This window comes from Pelodiscus sinensis, chromosome 22 (assembly GCF_052426305.1).
Source record: "Pelodiscus sinensis isolate ZL-2025 chromosome 22, ASM5242630v1, whole genome shotgun sequence".
In the NCBI taxonomy this organism is placed as follows: domain Eukaryota; kingdom Metazoa; phylum Chordata; order Testudines; family Trionychidae; genus Pelodiscus; species Pelodiscus sinensis.
Genome location: NC_143073.1, coordinates 26709479 through 26729112, shown reverse-complemented (window position 1 = coordinate 26729112; position 19634 = coordinate 26709479). Strand labels below are relative to the sequence as shown.

Sequence of the window (19634 nt, the reverse complement as noted above, 5' to 3'; positions counted from 1 at the left end):
GCCGGAGCCTGGGGCCAATTCCGGGAAACCGGGTGGGGGAGGGGGTGAACCTCCGAGCCGCTGAGCCCAGCCGGTCGGGGCCCTGGGGCCGGGTCTCCAGGCTGTTTAAGCCTGGACTGGCCGCGCTGGGTTTCCCCGCGTGGACGCAGCCACTGGCAGTACAGGGGCCATGGCACACAGCACGCACAGCGCCCCGCAGAGGGGCTTCCCGCAAGGCTGCAAAGTTCCTGCTGCCCCCTGCTTAGGGGGCAGAGATGAGCCCCAGTGCGGTGGGGGGGGTCATGTCCAAGCTCAGATCCAGCCTTTGCCCCACACTCGTGCCTCAGTTTCCCTTCTCCCAGTATAAATCGTCTCTCGTTGGGTGAAGCACGAACCCACCATCCTTGGTCGGCTGGGGTCCCAACACCCCCCAGTGAGCCCCATTCTGGCTCTCTGCAGCTTGGCACCCCACGGAGCCCCCTGACCCCCCTGCACCCCCTAGCGCTGCACTGGGGCCAGCACTGACTGAGGGCTGGGGGGAGCTGGCACGCCTGGGCTGGGGGGGGGGGGGTGTTCCCAGCTCAGACTGGCCGGAGCCGGGGTCGCCCCAGGGGGCTGGAGCCGAGCCGGTGTAAACGGGGGTCCCGGGGCAGGGATGGGCCCGTCCCGGCCGAGCAGGCGGGACCCGCCGGGCTCTGAAGCGGTGACGCCGCCGCCCTCGACTTTCACTTTCCATCTGAGCCGGCCCCGGGGCCGAGACCTGCGTCCGCAGCGCGGCAGGTAGGAGCGGAGCGGGGCCGGGAGCGTCCCGCGGGTCAGGGGCCGGGCCCGGGACAGCCGGCTCGGGAGGGCGCTGCCGCGGGCTGTTTGCAGGGGGGTGTCCGCAGGGGTTAGTGGGGGGTTGCCGGGGGGGGGCTGTCCGTAGGGGTTAGTGGGGGGTTGCCGGGGGGGGGCTGTCCGCAGGGGTTAGTGGGGGGTTGCCGGGGGGGGCTGTCCGTAGGGGTTAGTGGGGGGTTGCCGGGGGGGGCTGTCCGTAGGGGTTAGTGGGGGGTTCCCGGGGGGGGGGGCTGTCCGTAGGGGTTAGTGGGGGGTTTCCGGGGGGGGGGGGCTGTCCGCAGGGGTTAGTGGGGGGTTGCCGGGGGGGGGGCTGTTCGTAGGGGTTGTGGGGGGTTGCTGGGGGGGGGGGGACTGTTCGCAGGGGTTAGTGGGGAGTTGCCGGGGGGGGGGCTGTCCGCAGGGGTTGTGGGGGGTTGCCGGGGGGGGCTGTCCGCAGGGGTTAGTGGGGGGTTGCCGGGGGGGGGCTGTCTGCAGGGGTTAGTGGGGGGTTGCTGGGGAGGGGCTGTCCGCAGGGGTTAGTGGGGGGTTGCTGGGGAGGGGCTGTCCGCAGGGGTTACTGGGGGGTTGCCGGGGGGGCTGTCCGCAGGGGTTAGTGGAGGGTTCCCGGGGGGGCTGTCCGCAGGGGTTAGTGGGGGGTTGCCGGGGGGGGCTGTCCGCAGGGGTTAGTGGGGGGTTGCCGGGGGGGGGCTGTCCGCAGGGGTTAGTGGGGGGTTCCCGGGGGGGCTGTCCGCAGGGGTTAGTGGGGGGTTGCTGGGGGGAGGGGCTGTCCGCAGGGGTTAGTGGGGGATTGCCGGGGGGGGGCTGTCCGCAGGGGTTAGTGGGGGGTTGCTGGGGAGGGGCTGTCCGCAGGGGTTAGTGGGGGGTTGCTGGGGAGGGGCTGTCCGCAGGAGTTAGTGGGGGGTTGCCGGGGGGGGCTGTCCGCAGGGGTTACTGGTGGGCAGGGGTCACTGGAGCCGGCAATGTCTGAGCACGTCCATGGCCGACCTGGCCCCGAGCATGGGTGTGGAATTCGCAGTGCAGCTGGCTGGCGGTCTGGGGGGCCCAGGGGCCCAGCACCGGAGCCGCGTCCCAGGGCCGGACGGCCAGCGCAGGGGGATGGCTCGGGGGTGCCATGTGCAGAGCGAGGGGCCAGGCCCTGCGCTGGGGCGGGGTGAGGAGCCCCGGGGCTGCGGCTGGTCGCCGGAGGACTAGGAGCCAAGTCTGGTGCGATGATGGGGCCCGGGCCGGGGGTTCTCGGGGTCCATACACGGGTGAGGGGCAGCTGCCGGGGTTTGGAGAGCGAGTTCTCCAGGTAAAAGAGAAGTGAAAAGGGGACCCTTGCGGTAAGGGGCTGTGCGAGGGGGGGGGGGGGTATTGCCGGTGCTGAGCTTGTGTCTGTCTGTCTGGTTGGTTTGTTCGAAGGAGCTTCTAAAAGGGTTGAAATCTAGAAGCCTCTGTTAATTGGCTGAGCCTCAGGCAGGGGGAGGGGCTACCAGAGCTATATGAGCCTGTGACTCAGCCACCAGGGAGTTTAGGGGGCTCTACTGACTTCTGACCTTCAAAACATGTCGGCTGTGTCTACACTGGCCGCTTATTCCAGAAAATCAGCCGCTTTTCCGGAATACCTTGCCAGCTGTCTACACTGGCCCCTTGAATTTCCAGAAAAGCTCTGACGACCTGCTGTAAAATCATCAGTGCTTTTCAGGAAAAACTATGCTGCTCCCGTTCGGGCAAAAGTCCTTTTCCGGAAAAGCGTCCTGCCAATGTAGACGCGCTTTTTCCGGAAATACTTATAACGGAAAACTGTTCCGTTTTAAGCATTTCTGGAAAATCATGCCAGTGTAGACGTAGCCAACTCATATAATCATCTATATTCCAGAGGTTTAATAAGAAGCCCAGTTTATACTTAAACTTGTTCATTAGAAAAATGGAGAGAGAAGCCCAGCAGCAGAGTGGGGGCTATCCTGTTTATTGCGTCGAGTGTAACATGTATGATTACCTGCCCTGTGGGCGGGTGGCGTATGTGTGCACCCGATGCAAGGAGCTCCTGACCCTCAGAGACCGAGTTCGGGCTTTGGAGGCCAGGGTGGCTGAACTGGAGGAGCTAAGGGAGGCAGAGAGCTATGTTGATGAGACTTTCCGGGACACTGTAGTACTGTCCCACCTCCAGTCTGAGAGCCCCAGTGCTCTTAAGGAGGATGAAAGTCTCAAGGGAACAGAGCATTCAATGGGAGCAGAGGGAAACCATCCCGTAGTTGGGACCCTCCTCCCAGAGGATGCTGCGGTATCCTCTCGCACTGAGGATACCTCTGAGGGGGAGGGGATGCCAGTTAGGAAGAGGCAGGTATTAGTAGTGGGTGATTCGATCGTTAGACACATAGATAGTTGGGTTTGTGATGACCGGGAGAACCGTAGGGTCACTTGCCTGCTTGGTGCGAAGGTTGCGGATCTCTCGAGGCATCTAGACAGACTAATGTGTAGTGCTGGGGAGGAGCTGGTGGTCATAGTACATGTAGGTACCAATGACAAAGGGAAGGGTAGGAGAGATGTCCTGGAGGCCAAATTTAGGTTGCTAGGAAAGAGACTGAAATCCAGGACCTCTCTGGTGGCATTCTCAGAAATGCTTCCAGTTCCACGCGCAGGGCCAGGTAGGCAGGTGGAGCTTCAGAGTCTCAATGCGTGGATGAGACAATGGTGTAGGGAAGAGGGGTTTAGATTTATTAGGAACTGGGGACACTTCTGGGAGAGGGGGAGCCTATACAGGAAGGATGGGCTCCACCTAAACCAGGGTGGAACCAGACTGCTGGCACTAAACATTAAAAAGGCCGTAGAGCAGTTTTTAAACTAAGAGATGGGGGAAAGCCGATTGGTGCGGAGATGCACGTAAATCGGAGGGAGACTTCTCTTAGAGGAGAATCCATTGATAGAGATTCTCTAAGCTGTAGTCAGAAAGAGAGGAGGGGAGAGGGCAACCCATGGGCCAGAGCAGGCAAACAATCACATACAAAGGAATCCAATGCATCAGGGAAGGGCAGACAAATAAGCAGTGGCAAATTTGTAAAGTGCTTGTACACAAATGCTAGGAGTCTGACTAATACGATGGGTGAACTAGAGCAACTCGTATTAAATGAGGAGATTGACATAATAGGCATCACTGAAACCTGGGGGAATGAGGAAAATCTGTGGGACACAATCATACCGGGATATAAAATAAATAGAAAGGATAGAGCAGGCCGGGTGGGTGGCGGAGTGGCACTGTATGTGAAAGATAATGTAGAATCAAATAAAATAAAAATATTAAGTGAATCAACATGTTCACTAGAATTGCTATGGATAGTAATTCCATGCTCCAATAATAAGACATTAGCAGTAGGGATATATTACCGACCACCTGACCAGGACAGCGATACTGACATTGAAATGCGGAGGGAGATTAGAGAGGCTACCAAAATAGAGAACTCTATAATAACGGGGGATTTTAATTACCCCCATATTGACTGGATACATGTCACCTCAGGAAGAGAAGCGGAGATAAAATTTCTCAATGGCTTAAATGACTGCTTCTTGGAGCAGCTGGTGCAGGAACCCACAAGGGCAGAGGCAATTCTCGATTTAGTCCTGAGTGGAGTGCAGGATCAGGTCCAGGAGATAACCGTTACCGGACCGCTTGGGAATAGTGACCATAATATAATAACATTCAACATTCGTGTGGTGGGAAGAACACCTAAGCAGTCCAGCACCCTGGCATTTAATTTCAAAAAGGGGAATTACACAAAAATGAGGAGGTTAGTTAAACAGAAATTAAAAGGCACAGTGACTAGAGCCAAATCCCTGCAAGCTGCATGGAAACCTGTGGAACTCCTCGCCAGAGGAGGCGGTGAAGGGCAGGACTATAATAGAGTTTAAAGAGAAGCTAGATAATTTCCTGGAGGTTAGGTCCATAAAAGGCTATTAGCTAGGGGATAAAATGGTGTCCTTGGCCTCTGTTTGTCAGATGCTGGAGAGGGATGACAGGAGACAAATCTCTTGATCATTGTCTTCAGTCCACTCTCTCTGGGGCACCTGGCGCTGGCCACTGTGGGCAGACAGGCTACTGGGCTAGATGGACCTTTGGTCTGACCCAGTACAGCTGTTCTTATGTTCTTATGTGAGAGGGGCCCTGTGTCCCCACCCCCCACTGACCCTGTCCGCTCTGTGCCCGCAGCCCCCTGCCCCACACGATGGAGTTTCCCATGCCGGCCCCCGTCTGCCTGATCGAGAACAGCCCCGGGGGGGAGCTGCGGGTGCAGCAGGAGGCGCTGCGGGTGCTGGAGGAGATCGCCCAGCCCGTGGTGGTGGTGTCGATCGCCGGGCTGTACCGCACCGGCAAGTCCTACCTCATGAACAAACTGGCCGGCAGGACAACGGGTGAGAGACGTGGGCCCAGCCCTGGGGCCCCGGACCCTGGGTTCTAGCCCTTGTGCTGGGAGGGCAGTAGGGTCTAGTGGTTAGTAAGGGCTGGGAGCCAGGACTCCTGGGTGCTGTCCCTGGTGCTGGGAGGGCAGTAGGGTCTCATGGTTAGAGGGCAGTGGGGTCTAGTGGTTAGGGGGGCTGGGAGGGCAGTGGGGTCTAGTGGTTAGAGGGGGCTGGGAGGGGAGTGGGGTCTAGTGGTTAGGGGGGCTGGGAGCCAGGACTCCTGGGTGCTGTCCTTGGTGCTGGGAGGGCAGTGGGGTCTCATGGTTAGAGGGCAGTGGGGTCTAGTGGTTAGGGGGGCTGGGAGGGCAGTGGGGTCTAGTGGTTAGAGGGGGCTGGGAGGGGAGTGGGGTCTAGTGGTTAGGGGGGCTGGGAGCCAGGACTCCTGGGTGCTGTCCCTGGTGCTGGGAGGGCAGTAGGGTCTCATGGTTAGAGGGCAGTGGGGTCTAGTGGTTAGGGGGGCTGGGAGGGCAGTGGGGTCTAGTGGTTAGAGGGGGCTGGGAGGGGAGTGGGGTCTAGTGGTTGGGGGGCTGGGAGGGGAGTGGGGTCTAGTGGTTAGTAGGGGCTGGGAGCCAGGACTCCTGGGTGCTGTCCTTGGTGCTGGGAGGGCAGTGGGGTCTAGTGATGGGGGGGCTGGGAAGGCAGTGGGGTCTAGTGGTTAGAGGGGGCAGGGAGGAGTGTGGGGTCTAGTGGTTAGGGGGGCTGGGAGGGGTGTGGGGTCTAGTGGTTAGAGGGGGCTGGGAGGGGAGTGGGGTCTAGTGGTTAGAGGGGCTGGGAGGGGAGTGGGGTCTAGTGGCTGTGGGGGCTGGGAGGGGAGTGGGGTCTAGTGGTTGGGGGGCTGGGCGGGGTGTGGGGTCTAGTGGTTAGGGGGGCTGGGAGGGGAGTGGGGTCTAGTGGTTAGGGGGGCTGGGAGGGGAGTGGGGTCTAGTGGTTAGGGGGGCTGGGCGGGGTGTGGGGTCTAGTGGCTGTGGGGGCTGGGAGGGGAGTGGGGTCTAGTGGTTAGAGGGGGCTGGGGGCCAGGGCCCCGGGTTCCCTCGCTCTGCGCCTGTCCCAGCCCCTCCCCTCTCTCCGCAGGGTTCTCGCTGGGCTCCACCGTCCAGTCGCACACCAAGGGCATCTGGATGTGGGTCCTGCCCCACCCCCGCCGGGCCGGCCACGCCCTGGTGCTGCTGGACACCGAGGGGCTGGGCGACGTGGAGAAGGTGAGGGGGGGCAGCGTTTGCAGAGCAGGGGGGCTCCCCATGGACACGCGGGGCTGCTGGGACTCGTATGCAGGGCACTGCATGCTGGGAAAGAGGGTGGGGCCGTCGGCTGTGGGGCTGGTGCCCCCGATGGGCAGTGCCAAGGCCGGGAAGGGGGCCCAGGGCCCGGCTGGACACGCGAGAAATCTCAGAGATTTTTCCCGCCCCAAATGGTGCTGAAAAGTCAAAGTGGGCGAAGGGGCCCAGGCGGGAACAGGGCACCGTGACTGGCTCCGGGCCACGCGCAACCCGCCATTCCCGAGAGCCGGGCTCTAATCCCGGCTGCTCCGAGGCCCCCCGTGAGCCTCGACTCGGTTTCCCCACCCTGCCTGCCGAAGGGAACGTGACCATAAACAGGCGCCTGGTGAGGCGGGGCCCGGAGGGGGGGCACCCGCCACGTTAACCATCCCCGGCCTGGGAAGGGTTGGGACAAAACCCCCCAGCCAGGCCTCTCCCCTCCCTCCCCCGCTTCACCCCCCTTCTTCCAAGGACAGCGGCCTGGGGGCTAGTGGGGTGAGGCAGGGGCCGGCCCTGGCAGGGGGGGAGCAGAGCAAGGCCGCCCCCCCAGCCTGTGGCTGTAGCACAGTCCCACTCCCGAGCATCTCGCTGGGAGAGCTAAGCCCTGGGCCATGCAGCTCCGGTTCCCGCGCTCCTGCTGGGGGGGCAGACCCCGCTGGGGGCCCCGCTCGATGCCAGCTGCGAGCTGCCTGGTGCCTACCCAGCGATATATGGGGCTGGGCATTGCCGCGAAGACAGACTTGTGGGTGCCGCCGGGGACCCCACAGGGTCCGGACCTGAGCAGGGCGAAGTGGGCGCGTCTCACCCCTCAGGCGCCTCCGGGATCTGGGGGTCACAGGGTGGGGGAGGCCCCGGGCCCTGCCCCCCCACCCGCGGCCAGGTGGGACTCTCAGGCGGCAGGTAGAAGAGAAGGTCTATTGGGTCCCAGGGACACAGCACAGCTCAGACGTGTGACAGGAACCAGGCGCAGCCAGGACCATCTGGCTTGGGGTTAGGGGACCCAGAGCCCCAGATCCGAGCCCCTGCCCGGACCCCCAAGCCAGCCAGACTCCCCCCTCCCTAAGCCAGCCCAAAATCTCAACTCCCCCACCAGCTACTGGTTCCCCAGCTTGGAGGCATCTCTGCCCCTTGCTTTGTCCTGCTTCCCAGCCCCCAGGCGCTATCGGCTGTCACCTGGGCCTCAGGCCGGGAGAGACTGAACCTACTTCCCCAGTGAGTCCTGCCCGGTCTCCTCCTCCTCGTGCAGATCGTGCTGCAGTGCCCGGGGAAACTGAGGCGCGCGCACACACACACACACACACACACACACACACACACACACACACACACACACACACACACACACACACACACACACACACACCCCCCGCAGAGCCCCGCACAGCAGGATCACCCACAACACAACAAAGCAAACCGAGTGAATACACACCAGTGTGACTATGGGGACGAGAGGAGCCAACCCATCCCCCACTGCGTCACACGGGCCTGAGCTGCGAGAGGGGGAAATTCACTCTGGCCTGGGACTCTGCAGAGCTGGGGGCTGGTCCACTGGACGTCTGGGCTCGGCCACCCCTCTGTGCCTCAGTTTCCCCACCTGTGCGGTGGGGCTGGCGATCCGGCTGTGAGCGCTGCGGCTGGGCCGTGCTCGGGACGGTGACGGGGGGTGTTGTTCCAGGGCGACACCAAGAACGACACGTGGATCTTCTCCCTGGCCGTGCTGCTCAGCAGCACCCTGGTCTACAACAGCAAAGGGACCATCGACCAGTACGCCCTGGACCAGCTGCAGTATCCTTGCAGGGGGCCAGGGTTGGGGGGCGGGCATGTCCCCAGGGTGGGGGCCCCCCCAAGGTTCCATGCAAATGCTGCACCCCCAGCGAAATCATGACTGTGGCACAGGGGGTGCACCATGACCCCTCTAGTGGGTGCTCCACACCAGGGGTAACAACCCACTACTGCCACCAGCCGGCGGAATTGCTCCATTACGTGCAGAGGCCCCCAGATGTGATGGGTCTGATCCCTTCTCCTGAGGGTTGTGCTGGCACATCCTCCCTTCCCCCTGGTCCCTTGGGCACCCCTGTCGCTGGCGGGTTGGGGGGCCCTGAGGGAGCGGGACCCCCCGCAGGGGGCGCTGCACCTCAGGTTCCTTAGCCGCCCCCAGCTACGTGTCGGAGCTGTCAGAGCGCATCAAGGTGAAGGCGGCAGGCGAGGGCGGCCGGCAGGAGCGGGAGGATTCGGCCGAGTTCGTGCGGTTCTTCCCGGCCTTCGTGTGGGCAGTGCGGGATTTCACGCTGCAGCTGGAGCTGGACGGGCGGCCGATCACCGAGGACGAGTACCTGGAGAATGGCCTGAAACTAAAGCCTGGTAGGGGAGCGGTGCTGGATCCATGGCCCCAGTGTGGCACTAGGGCGCGCTGTGCTGCAGGGGGAGGGTGGGGGCTCTCCCCGGGCAGGCACGGAGGTAACAGGGGTGCTGTGGGGCAGGGTGTATGGAGGGGTGACTTTTCCTAGCGGCATAAACCCAAGCCCTTGACACCCCACGGGTGTTACCAATCCCTGGGAGTCGGGGTGTTTGCTTCCCAGACTCATTCTAGCTGCTTCCTCAGTGCTCAGGGAACTATCCAATAGCCATTGCGACTCCCCAGAAGCAGCCGCCTCTCATCACAGGGTTGCGACCCCCCAGAAGCAGCCGCCTGTCGGTACAGGGTTGCCATGCCCAGAAGCAGCCACTTGTTGGCACAGGATTGCGACCCCCCAGAAGCAGCCGCCTGTCGGCACAGGGTTGCCATGCCCAGAAGCAGCCACTTGTTGGCACAGGGTTGCGACCCCCCAGAAGCAGCCGCCTGTAGGCACAGGGTTGCGACCCCCCAGAAGCAGCCGCCTGTCGGCACAGGGTTGCGACCCCCCAGAAGCAGCCACCTGTAGGCACAGGGTTGCGACCCCCCCAGAAGCAGCCGCCTGTCGGCACAGGGCTGGTGCCCAGCTTCCGTCTCCTCCCCAGGCAGCAGCCAGCGAGCTCAGCTCCACAACCTGCCCCGCGAGTGCATCCGCCAGTTCTTCCCGGCCCGGAAATGCTTCGTCTTCGTCCAGCCGGCCAGCAGGAAGGACCTGCCCCGGCTGGAGGAGCTGCGGGAGGACCAGCTGGAGCCCGAGTTCCGGGAGCAGGGGGACCGGTTCTGCCGCCACGTCTGGGAGACGTCGCAGCCCAAGACCCTCCCGGGCGGTCACGTGGTGACCGGGGCCAGTGAGTGTCGGGAGCCCTGGGGTCGGGGGCTTGTGGGGTGCTGGGCAGGACAAGCTGAGATGGGGAGGCTTCCCCCGTGGCTGGCACTGGGGGGAGGAGCCTGCGCCCAGCTCTGGGGGAGAGTGAATAGAAAGGGCGCTGGAAAATCAGCGTTGGGTGGAGCCGACAGGGCAGTTCTGGCTAGAGCCTCGGGGGGAGGGGAATGGGGGGCCTGGTGTCGGGCCGGGCCGGGTCTGGGCACCGCCGAGGGCACCGCTCAGGGCGAGTTGCTCAGAACCAGGGCTCCGTACAGCCCCAGACTGGAGACCTCCCAGGCCACACGCCAGCCCCACCGAGCGCTTCACCTGCCCACCCGGCCAGCAGGAACCTCACGAGCAAAACCCCTCGGCCACCCCGGCTCCCCCTGTGCCCCAGTCAGCCCCGGGCCTGACACGGGAGGGTTCTAGAACCCAGCTCACCTCCCCGGACGGGTCCTCCCGGCCCCAGAGAAGCAGCCCCCGAGCCCCGGTCAGTTCACTCCGGATCTCACCCAAGAGCCCGCTGGGCCGGTCGCCAATGGAGAGGTTGATTAGCGACAGAGGAAAGGCGGCGAGTCGGGCTGTGGAGGGGAACACGTCACGCGCCCGGCGCTCGACGCCGGCTCCGAGCAGAGACGTTACAAACCGCCCGCTTGGCCGTCTCTGGTGCCCATCCTAGGGCAGGGTGTGCAGGGGCGGCCGAGGTGTCTGGTGCAGAAACAAAGAGCAGCAAATGGTCTGGCAGCGCTTTCTAGACTCACAAAACCTGTCGGGGGGATCCTGAGCTCTCGGGGCCACGGCCCCTTCTTCAGGGGAGCTGCGAGTAGGGGTCAGAAAACTTGAAAGAAATGGGGGGGGGGATGCTCTGTCGCCCACCCCCACCTCGATACTAAAGTACCAGCAGACAGGGAGCTAAGCCTGAGCAGACAAAGATCCAAGTCAGTAGCCAGGCTGGTAAGGCAGGAAGGAGCCAATCGACTGACCTGGATCTTTGTCTGCTCAGGCTTAGCTCCCTGTCTCCTGGTACTTTAGTATCGAGGTGGGGGTGGGCATCAGAGCATCCCCACCCCCGGCGCTGCCCCTCCCCCCGGCCCCGCTGGGCGCCTGGCGCTGCCCCTCCCCCCGGCCCCGCTGGGCGCCTGGCGCTGCCCCTCCCCTCCGGCCCCGCTGGGCACCTGGCACTGCCCCTCCCCTCCGGCCCCGCTGGGCGCCTGGCGCTGCCCCTCCCCCCGGCCCCGCTGGGCGCCTGGCGCTGCCCCTCCCCTCCGGCCCCGCTGGGCGCCTGGCGCTGCCCCTCCCCCCGGCCCCGCTGGGCGCCTGGCGCTGCCCCTCCCCTCCGGCCCCGCTGGGCGCCTGGCGCTACCCCTCCCCTCCGGCCCCGCTGGGCGCCTGGCGCTGCCCCTCCCCTCCGGCCCCGCTGGGCGCCTGGCGCTGACCCTCCCCTCCGGCCCCGCTGGGCGCCTGGCGCTGACCCTCCCCTCCGGCCCCGCTGGGCGCCTGGCACTGACCCTCCTCTCCGGCCCCGCTGGGCGCCTGGCGCTGCCCCTCCCCTCCGGCCCCGCTGGGCGCCTGGCGCTGACCCTCCCCTCCGGCCCCGCTGGGCGCCTGGCGCTGCCCCTCCCCTCCGGCCCCGCTGGGCGCCTGGCGCTGCCCCTCCCCTCCGGCCCCGCTGGGCGCCTGGCGCTGACCCTCCCCTCCGGCCCCGCTGGGCGCCTGGCGCTGACCCTCCCCTCCGGCCCCGCTGGGCGCCTGGCGCTGCCCCTCCCCTCCGGCCCCGCTGGGCGCCTGGCACTGACCCTCCTCTCCGGCCCCGCTGGGCGCCTGGCGCTGCCCCTCCCCTCCGGCCCCGCTGGGCGCCTGGCGCTGCCCCTCCCCTCCGGCCCCGCTGGGCGCCTGGCACTGACCCTCCTCTCCGGCAGTGCTGGGGACCTGGCGCTGCCCCTCCTCTCCGGCCCCGCTGGGCGCCTGGCGCTGCCCCTCTCCTCTGGCCCCGCTGGGCGCCTGGCGCTGCCCCTCCCCTCCGGCCCCGCTGGGCGCCTGGCGCTGCCCCTCCCCCCGGCCCCGCTGGGCGCCTGGTGCTGACCCTCCCCTCCGGCAGTGCTGGGGACCCTGGCGGTGACCTACGTGGACGCCATCCGCAGCGGGGCGGTGCCCTGCCTGGAGAGTGCGGTGCTGGCCCTGGCGCAGATGGAGAACTCGGCGGCGGTGGGCGAGGCCGTGGCTGCCTACGAGGGGCTGCTGGAGCGGCGGGCGGCGCTGCCCACGGAGAGCGTGGCGGAGCTGCTGGAGCTGCATGCGCAGTGCGAGCGGGAGGCCCTGCGGGTGTTCATGGCCCGCGCCTTCAAGGACGACGACCGCCTCTTCCAAGGGGAGCTCATGGTACGGCCTCTCACACCCGCCCTGGGGGGCTATGGGACAGCTGCCCCTCTGCAGGGTGGGCAGGGCTGGGGATCTTCTGGGCTCTGACCCCTTCCCCACGAAACCCCCCGCCCAGCCCCTGCGTAGCTGGAGACCTGAGATGCCAGGACCCAGCCGGATCTCCAGCCCCGGGCTCTTGCGGATGGGCTCACACCCTTGCCCTCATCAGTCCCTGCCCCCGCTGTACCCCCACCCTGCCTCACCCCGGCCCTGTCTGTGCCCCCGGCAGCGCCACATGGAGGAGCAGAAGCAGCGGCTCTTCGAGCGCAATGAGCAGGCGTCCTCGGACCGCTGCACGGCCGTCCTGCTGGAGCTGTGGGATGAGCTGGATGACCGGATAGGCCAGAGCGTCTACGCGGTGCCCGGGGGCTACCAGCGCTTCCTGGATGACCGGCAGGAGATGGTGGAGAGATACCGGCAGCTGCCGGGGAAGGGGGTGAAGGTAGGAGGAGGCTGGAGCCGGCTCTGTGTGTGCGTGAGCCTCGTGCAGCCGGGGAAGGGGGTAAAGGTAGGAGGAGGCTGGAGCCGGCTCTGTGTGTGCGTGAGCCTCGTGCAGCCGGGGAAGGGGGTAAAGGTAGGAGGAGGCTGGAGCCGGCTCTGTGTGTGCGTGAGCCTCGTGCAGCCGGGGAAGGGGGTAAAGGTAGGAGGAGGCTGGAGCCGGCTCTGTGTGTGCGTGAGCCTCGTGCAGCCGGGGAAGGGGGTAAAGGTAGGAGGAGGCTGGAGCCGGCTCTGTGTGTGCGTGAGCCTCGTGCAGCCGGGGAAGGGGGTGAAGGTAGGAGGAGGCTGGAGCCGGCTCTGTGTGTGCGTGAGCCTTGTGCAGCCGGGGAAGGGGGTGAAGGTAGGAGGAGGCTGGAGCCGGCTCTGTGTGCGCGTGAGCCTCGTGCAGCCGGGGAAGGGGGTGAAGGTAGGAGGAGGCTGGAGCCGGCTCTGTGTGTGCGTGAGCCTCGTGCAGCCGGGGAAGGGGGTAAAGGTAGGAGGAGGCTGGAGCCGGCTCTGTGTGTGCGTGAGCCTCGTGCAGCCGGGGAAGGGGGTGAAGGTAGGAGGAGGCTGGAGCCGGCTCTGTGTGTGCGTGAGCCTCGTGCAGCCGGGGAAGGCCTCTTGGAATCAGGGCTCAGAGTCCCTGACATTCAACTCCTGGATCGCCCCCAGAGTGCGAGCCCAGCCCTCCTTGCTGCCCAGCGGCTGCCTGGTTCCCATGGCCTAGCCGGCCCTTGGCCTCTCTGCCAGGCTTCCGGCCGGGGGCTGCTTAGCACCCCTGCAATGGGGCCACTCGCCCTTTTAAAACGGGAGTTCAGCCCCCCGCGGGTCCGGAAAAGGCGCCGAGGGTGTCGAGTGGGAACTGGGGCTGGCCGGGATCTGGTGCCCTTTGGAGGAGAGAGGTTCTGTGTCCAAGCCCCCCCGGACGGCCAGTCCTGGGCTGCTCCCCAGCGCCGCAGTCCAGACACCGTCCATGGTCCGACCCCGCTCCCCTGTCCACCCCAGGCCGACGCGGTGCTGCAGGAGTTCCTCCAGGCCAAGGAGGCCATGGCGCAGTCCATCCTCCAGGCGGACGCGGCCCTGACCGAGAAGCAGAAAGAGATGGCAGGTACCCACGGGGGGACGTTGTGCTGCTGGGCATGGGGGGAGGGGGGAGTGCGCCGGAGCCGGGCCAGCCCACCCTGAGCCCCACCCACCCTCTCCCCACGGCAGCCCAGCAGGCCCGGGCCGAGGCGGCCGAGCGGGAGCAGCAGGTCCTGCAGCAGAGGGAGGCTGAGCTGCAGCAGAAGCTGGAAGACCAGGAGCGCAGCTTCCAGGAGAACATGCAGCAGCTGGAGCAGAGGCTGGGGGACGAGAGGGAGAAGCTGCTGGAGGAGCAGGGCAAGATGGTGGATCAGAAGCTGAAGGTAGCGAGGGAGGGTGGGTGGGGCTGCGGGGGCAGGGTGGGCACAGCCCGGGCAGGGGCGCCTCAGCCTGCCGGGGCTGGGTGGATCCGGGGCTAGGTGGGCCCGCCGGCGGATGCCCCCGAGATGGGATTGCGGATGGGCGCAGCGGGGAACAGGGCGCTCAGCCAGGCTCCGTCTACACCGCAAGCTTCTTGTGCAAGAGCGTCCGTGGCCGTGCGGACACTCTCTTGTGCAAGAAACCCCTGGTGCCCGTCCACGCACGCGGCGTGGCACAAGAGCTCTTGCGGGAAAGGCGCAGTCCTCGTGGAAAGAGGAATCGCTCTTGCGCAAAAAGCCCCGACTTCTGGCGGTCTGCTGGACTTTTCTTGCGCAAGAACGCGCTTGTGTGTGCACGCTCCGCCAGGTTCTGTGCAAATCTCTGCAGTGTAGACATAGCCAGAGTGGGGCTTGTCTCCTCCAGCAGGGGGCGCAGGGACACCCCCCCATGCCCCGCACTGTTGCTCTGACCCCCCAGGTCCGTGGGGCAGGTCTGGGGGTCCCCTCACGCTCCCTTTCCTCCAGGAGCAGGAGGCCCTGCTGAAGGAGGGGTTCCGGAAGGAGTCGGAGCGCATGGAGCGTGAGATCCAGCATCTGCAGCAGCAGAGCCAGGAGATCCAGAAGCCGTCGTGGCTGCAGTCGGCTCTGGGCACGCTGTGCGACGTGGCCTCCTTTGTCCTGCCCGGCTTCGCTGGCAAGGCCATCGGGGCTGCCACCAACTTCTTCCGGCGTCTGTTCTGATGCGGGCCCCGGGCCTCCCACTTGCTTCTCTACCGCCGCCTGCTGTTCACCTGCGGAACCCCCTGCCACAGGATGCTCCACTGGCAAGCAGCTCAGTAACACCCAGCGATGGGTTGGTTTGTTCCAAATGCCCCATGGGGGCTCCCAGCCCTCGCCCCCCATGGGCTGGGTTAGGAAGGATCATCTCACCCCCCCCAAGGGGGCCCAGAGGCCTGATCTGTGGGGCAGGGCAAAGGTGAAGGGGCTCAGAGCCAAGGCAGCCTTAACCCTGGTGTCCCCTGCCACAGGCTCCCAAGCCCTGGTCTCTCCCAGCCCTGGAGGGTCCCTGGAGGAGCCCCCCACAAGACAGCTCTTCTTGGGGGTGCATTGTTTCTTGGCGATGGGCCTCCCACCCCCGAGGGAGCAGCACCCCCCAGCCTGCGGGGACTCCCAGCCGTCACACCGGAGGCTTAGTCAGTGTCTAACCCCTGCGGAGGGGGCTCCAGGGGCCAGCTGGGTCTTTGCCTGTCCCCATGGGCCCCGGCTGCTCCTTGTCCCCAGCCCAGCCCCCTGTGCCCCTCCCCCACCGCCCCTCCTCCCCCCTCCGTCCCAGGTACACAGGCTGCCTGGGTTCTCTGTCCTCTGCCCCTCCCCCCCGTGCCAGCTGGACCCACCCCTGGTCCTCTGCAGTGACAGCTCCCCTCCCCCACCCCGCTACACTGCAGCACACAGGGAAACTGAGGCACACTAGGGTGTGGCTGCACTAGAACATTAGTTCCGATTTATTCCGGGCAACGTTTTTAGCGACCAGTTGTCCAAAGTCAAAGATGCACGTCCTCGGGGGCGGGAGGGGGGGCGTGTCCCCGCCCTCGGGGCTGCCTTCCACTCGCCGCAGGGCACTGTGGGTAGCCGCCCCGCCCGCCTCCCCTCACTGGCAGGCTGGCTCGTGTCCCAAGAGCCGCCGGGACAAAGCCATTGTTCTGGGTAAGTCGTCAGCCTCCCATGATGCACTGCTCTCCTCCCTCCCTCCGGCGGGAATGCCACGGCCAGCCACTGCTGTGCACCCGTCCCCCGGGGGTCCGTGCAGAACCACAGCCAGGCCAGCCCGGCCCCTGCGCAGGTGCACCCGGCTGTGCCAAGCACCTCGCACGCTCCTGCAGCGTGCCCAGCGCCCGGCCAGGCCCCGCCCACGCCCGCAGAGGGCCACGGACACACGGCCAGGCAGGGGCACCCGAGCGGAGGGGAGGGGGCCACGGACACACGGCCAGGCAGGGGCACCCGGGGGAGGGGAGGGGGCCACGGACACACGGCCAGGCAGGGGCACCCGAGGGAGGGGAGGGGGCCACGGACACACGGCCAGGCAGGGGCACCCGAGGGAGGGGAGGGGGCCACGGACACACGGCCAGGCAGGGACACCCGGGGGAGAGGAGTGGGCCACGGACACACGGCCAGGCAGGGGCACCCGGGAGAGAGGAGTGGGCCACGGACACACGGCCAGGCAGGGGCACCCGGGGGAGGGGATGGGGCCACGGACACACGGCCAGGCAGGGGCACCCGAGGGAGAGGAGGGGGCCACGGACACACGGCCAGGCAGGGGCACCCGGGGGAGAGGAGGGGGCCACGGACACACGGCCAGGCAGGGGCACCCGAGGGAGAGGAGGGGGCCACGGACACACGGCCAGGCAGGGGCACCCGGGGGAGAGGAGGGGGCCACGGACACACGGCCAGGCAGGGGCACCCGAGGGAGAGGAGGGGGCCACGGACACATGGCCAGGCAGGGGCACCCGGGGGAGAGGAGGGGGCCACGGACACACGGCCAGGCAGGGGCACCCGAGGGAGAGGAGGGGGCCACGGACACACGGCCAGGCAGGGGCACCCGGGGGGAGGGGAGGAGGCCACGGACACAAGGCCAGGCAGGGGCACCCGGGGGGAGGGGAGGAGGCCACGGACACACGGCCAGGCAGGGGCACCCGGGGGGAGGGGAGGCGGCCACGGACACACGGCCAGGCAGGGGCACCCGGGGGGAGGGGAGGAGGCCACGGACACACGGCCAGGCAGGGGCACCCGGGGGGAGGGGAGGAGGCCACGGACACACGGCCAGGCAGGGGCACCCGAGGGAGAGGAGGGGGCCACGGACACACGGCCAGGCAGGGGCACCCGGGGGGAGGGGAGGAGGCCACGGACACACGGCCAGGCAGGGGCACCCGGGGGAGGGGAGGGGGCCACGGACACACGGCCAGGCAGGGGCACCTGGGGGAGGGGAGGGGAGGGGGCCACGAACGCCGTGACTGGCAGCCGCTGACCCCGCTGACGTCATGGAACCGGTTCTGGTGCCGTTGGGCTCCTGGGAGCGCCGAGTGACGCCGCGGGGGCACGGAACCTTCCCGGGCCAGGCCCCTTTCACTGAACTTTGCCAATTGCTTTCCCTGGTCCCCACCAGCAGCACCAGAACGGGCCCCGCTCGGGCCGTGGCCAAGCAAGGACCCGACGGCTCCGCTCAGCTCGGAGCAGGGGCTCTGGGCCCGGGTTCCTGGGGCAATGGACCCCTCCCGCGAGGCAGGGCAGTGGCTCTGGGGAACACGGGGGTGGCGCGTGGCTGAGCCGCAGCGGGGTTCCCTAGTGGGTTCTGAGCCCCAGGTTTTGCCAGAGGACGCAGGGGGCGCGTCTCGTGGTGCTGCAGGCACTAGGGTTGCCAGATGGTTTCAAAAAATACCGGATACAAATTTGTCGAGCAAAAAAAACCCACCAGGAAGTAACCAGGGAGACCTGAGGAGGGGGGAGGATTCGGGGGGTCGGACCAAAATGCGGACGCGGCCTCTTTACTTGCCAGTGTCCCAAGCGGGCGTCTGTCGGGCGCGGAGCCAGGCCCGGGAAAAGCAGCCAAACCCACTTAGTTAGGCTACGTCTACACTGGCCCCTTTTCCGGAAGGGGCATGTAAATTTCACTAGTCGTCGTAGGGAAATCCGTGGGGGATTTAAATATCCCCCGCGGCATTTAAATAAAAATGTCCGCCGCTTTTTTCCAGCTTTTAAAAAAGCCGGAAAAGAGCGTCTACACTGGCCCCGATCCTCCGGAAAAAGTGCCCTTTTCCGGAGGCTCTTATTCCTACTTCAAAGCACTTCAAAGTAGGAATAAGACCCTCCGGAAAAGGGCGCTTTTTCCAGAGGATCGGGACCAGTGTAGACGTAGCCTTAGAGAATCCCGGACGTTTCTATGTCTGGGGTTTTCTCAAGTTTCCCGGACACAAAGTCCAAACACCAAACGCCGGCCGGTCTGGTTCAGTCCCGGACACCTGGCAACCCAAGCCGGCACCGGTGGGTCATCAGGGCTGTTTTGCCAACATCGCCGGGGAGGCCAGGCCAGGCGTGTGGACTCCGGGCTCGTCAGAGCTGCAAGCCGGGGCTTTCTGCCCAGGCTGGGAAATTCCCAGGGGAGTCGCTGCAAGGCCGGCAGTGATCCCCGGCGCGCCAGCCTGCCCGCTCCGTGCCGGTCTCACGTAAAACCCAATAGGCCAGAAGTGCCCTGCCCGCCGGCCGGGTCCGGCAGCGAGACACCAGGGAGGGGAGGGGCTGGCGGGGAGCTGGGATGCTCTGCTCATCTGCCGACCCCCTCCCCGTCCTCACCCACTGGTGTCCATGGGCAGCTTTGGGACGGTGCCTGGCCCCCTAGAGCCCCCTGCAGCTGCTCGTAGAACCCCAGAACCGGCCGAGTCCAATTCCCTGCCCCCATGGCAGGACCCGGCCCCATCCAGCCCAGTGGTTCTTACCCTGGCGTGCACCCCCCTGGGGGGGCGAGACGCCGGAGTTTTATGAGCTAGAACTGACCTATTTCAACGGCTTTAAGAAGGGGCGAGGACCCCCTATTGTGAGCCCCAAAGGGGCACGGGCTGCAGTGGGGTTAAGAGCGGCTGGGCTAGAGCGTCCAGCGGCTCCTCAGCATCCCCAGAGGTGGAGGCTCCACCACCCCCAGGCAACTGATTCCAGTTTCACCCCCGGCAGGCGGGAAGTTTTTCCCAATGTCCGACCTAAACCTCGCTGGCTGCAGCCTCAGCCCCTTGCTCCTTGTCCTGCCCCAGAGCCACGGAGAACGATCCCCCCCCCCCCCCCGGGACCCCTTTGGAGACTTCAAAACAGCTCTCAGGTCTCGGCTCGGTCCCCCTCCAAACTAACCCCGCGCAGGCCTTGTAGCCTTCCCTCCGCTCCCGCCCCCTCCTCGGCTGTGCGGCTCCCCGGCCCTTCTCCCACTTCTCCGCGTGGCTCCGGGAATGCAGCCGGAATCACGTTTGCTTTTTTGCCGCAGCGTTGCACTGAGGGCTCCTGTTCAGCGCATGGTCCACTCTGAGCCCTGGATCCCGCCCAGACAGTCGCTTCCCACCCTGAGTGTGACACGGGCGGTTCCTCCCTACGTGGAGACTTCGCGTTTGTCCTTATTAAAGGTCTTTTGCCTCCGGCCCGGTCTCCAGTGTGTGCGGGTCGGTTTGAGTCCGGACCCGCCCTCCAAAGCCCTCGCCGCCCCTCCCCGCCCGGGGTCCGCTGCAAGCTTTGTACGCGCCGCTCGTGGTGCCCGGAGAGCCAGGGCCCGCGCAGGAGGCGGGTGCTGAGCGCACACAGCGGTGCCGGAGAGCCAGGGCCCGCGCAGGAGGCGGGTGCTGAGCGCACACAGCGGTGCCGGAGAGCCAGGGCCCGCGCAGGAGGCGGGTGCTGAGCGCACACAGCGGTGCCGGAGAGCCAGGGCCCGCGCAGGAGGCGGGTGCTGAGCGCACACAGCGGTGCCGGAGAGCCAGGGCCCGCGCAGGAGGCGGGTGCTGAGCGCA

The 19634-nt window shown here is 66.2% G+C and overlaps 1 protein-coding gene across 1 annotated transcript; it reads left to right on the top strand.

The window, feature by feature from the left end:
- Window positions 1-550: 550 nt before the first annotated feature.
- Window positions 551-19270, top strand: LOC102450090 (guanylate-binding protein 3-like). The gene is made up of 11 exons (XM_089772316.1): window positions 551-759; window positions 5000-5202; window positions 6322-6449; window positions 8182-8291; window positions 8665-8867; window positions 9504-9746; window positions 11862-12142; window positions 12411-12623; window positions 13664-13766; window positions 13871-14064; window positions 14626-19270. The coding sequence occupies exons 1-11, from the start codon at window positions 635-637 to the stop codon at window positions 14839-14841; spliced, it is 2019 nt and encodes a 672-aa protein (XP_089628442.1). The 5' UTR covers window positions 551-634; the 3' UTR covers window positions 14842-19270.
- The last annotated feature ends 364 nt before the right edge of the window (window positions 19271-19634 follow it).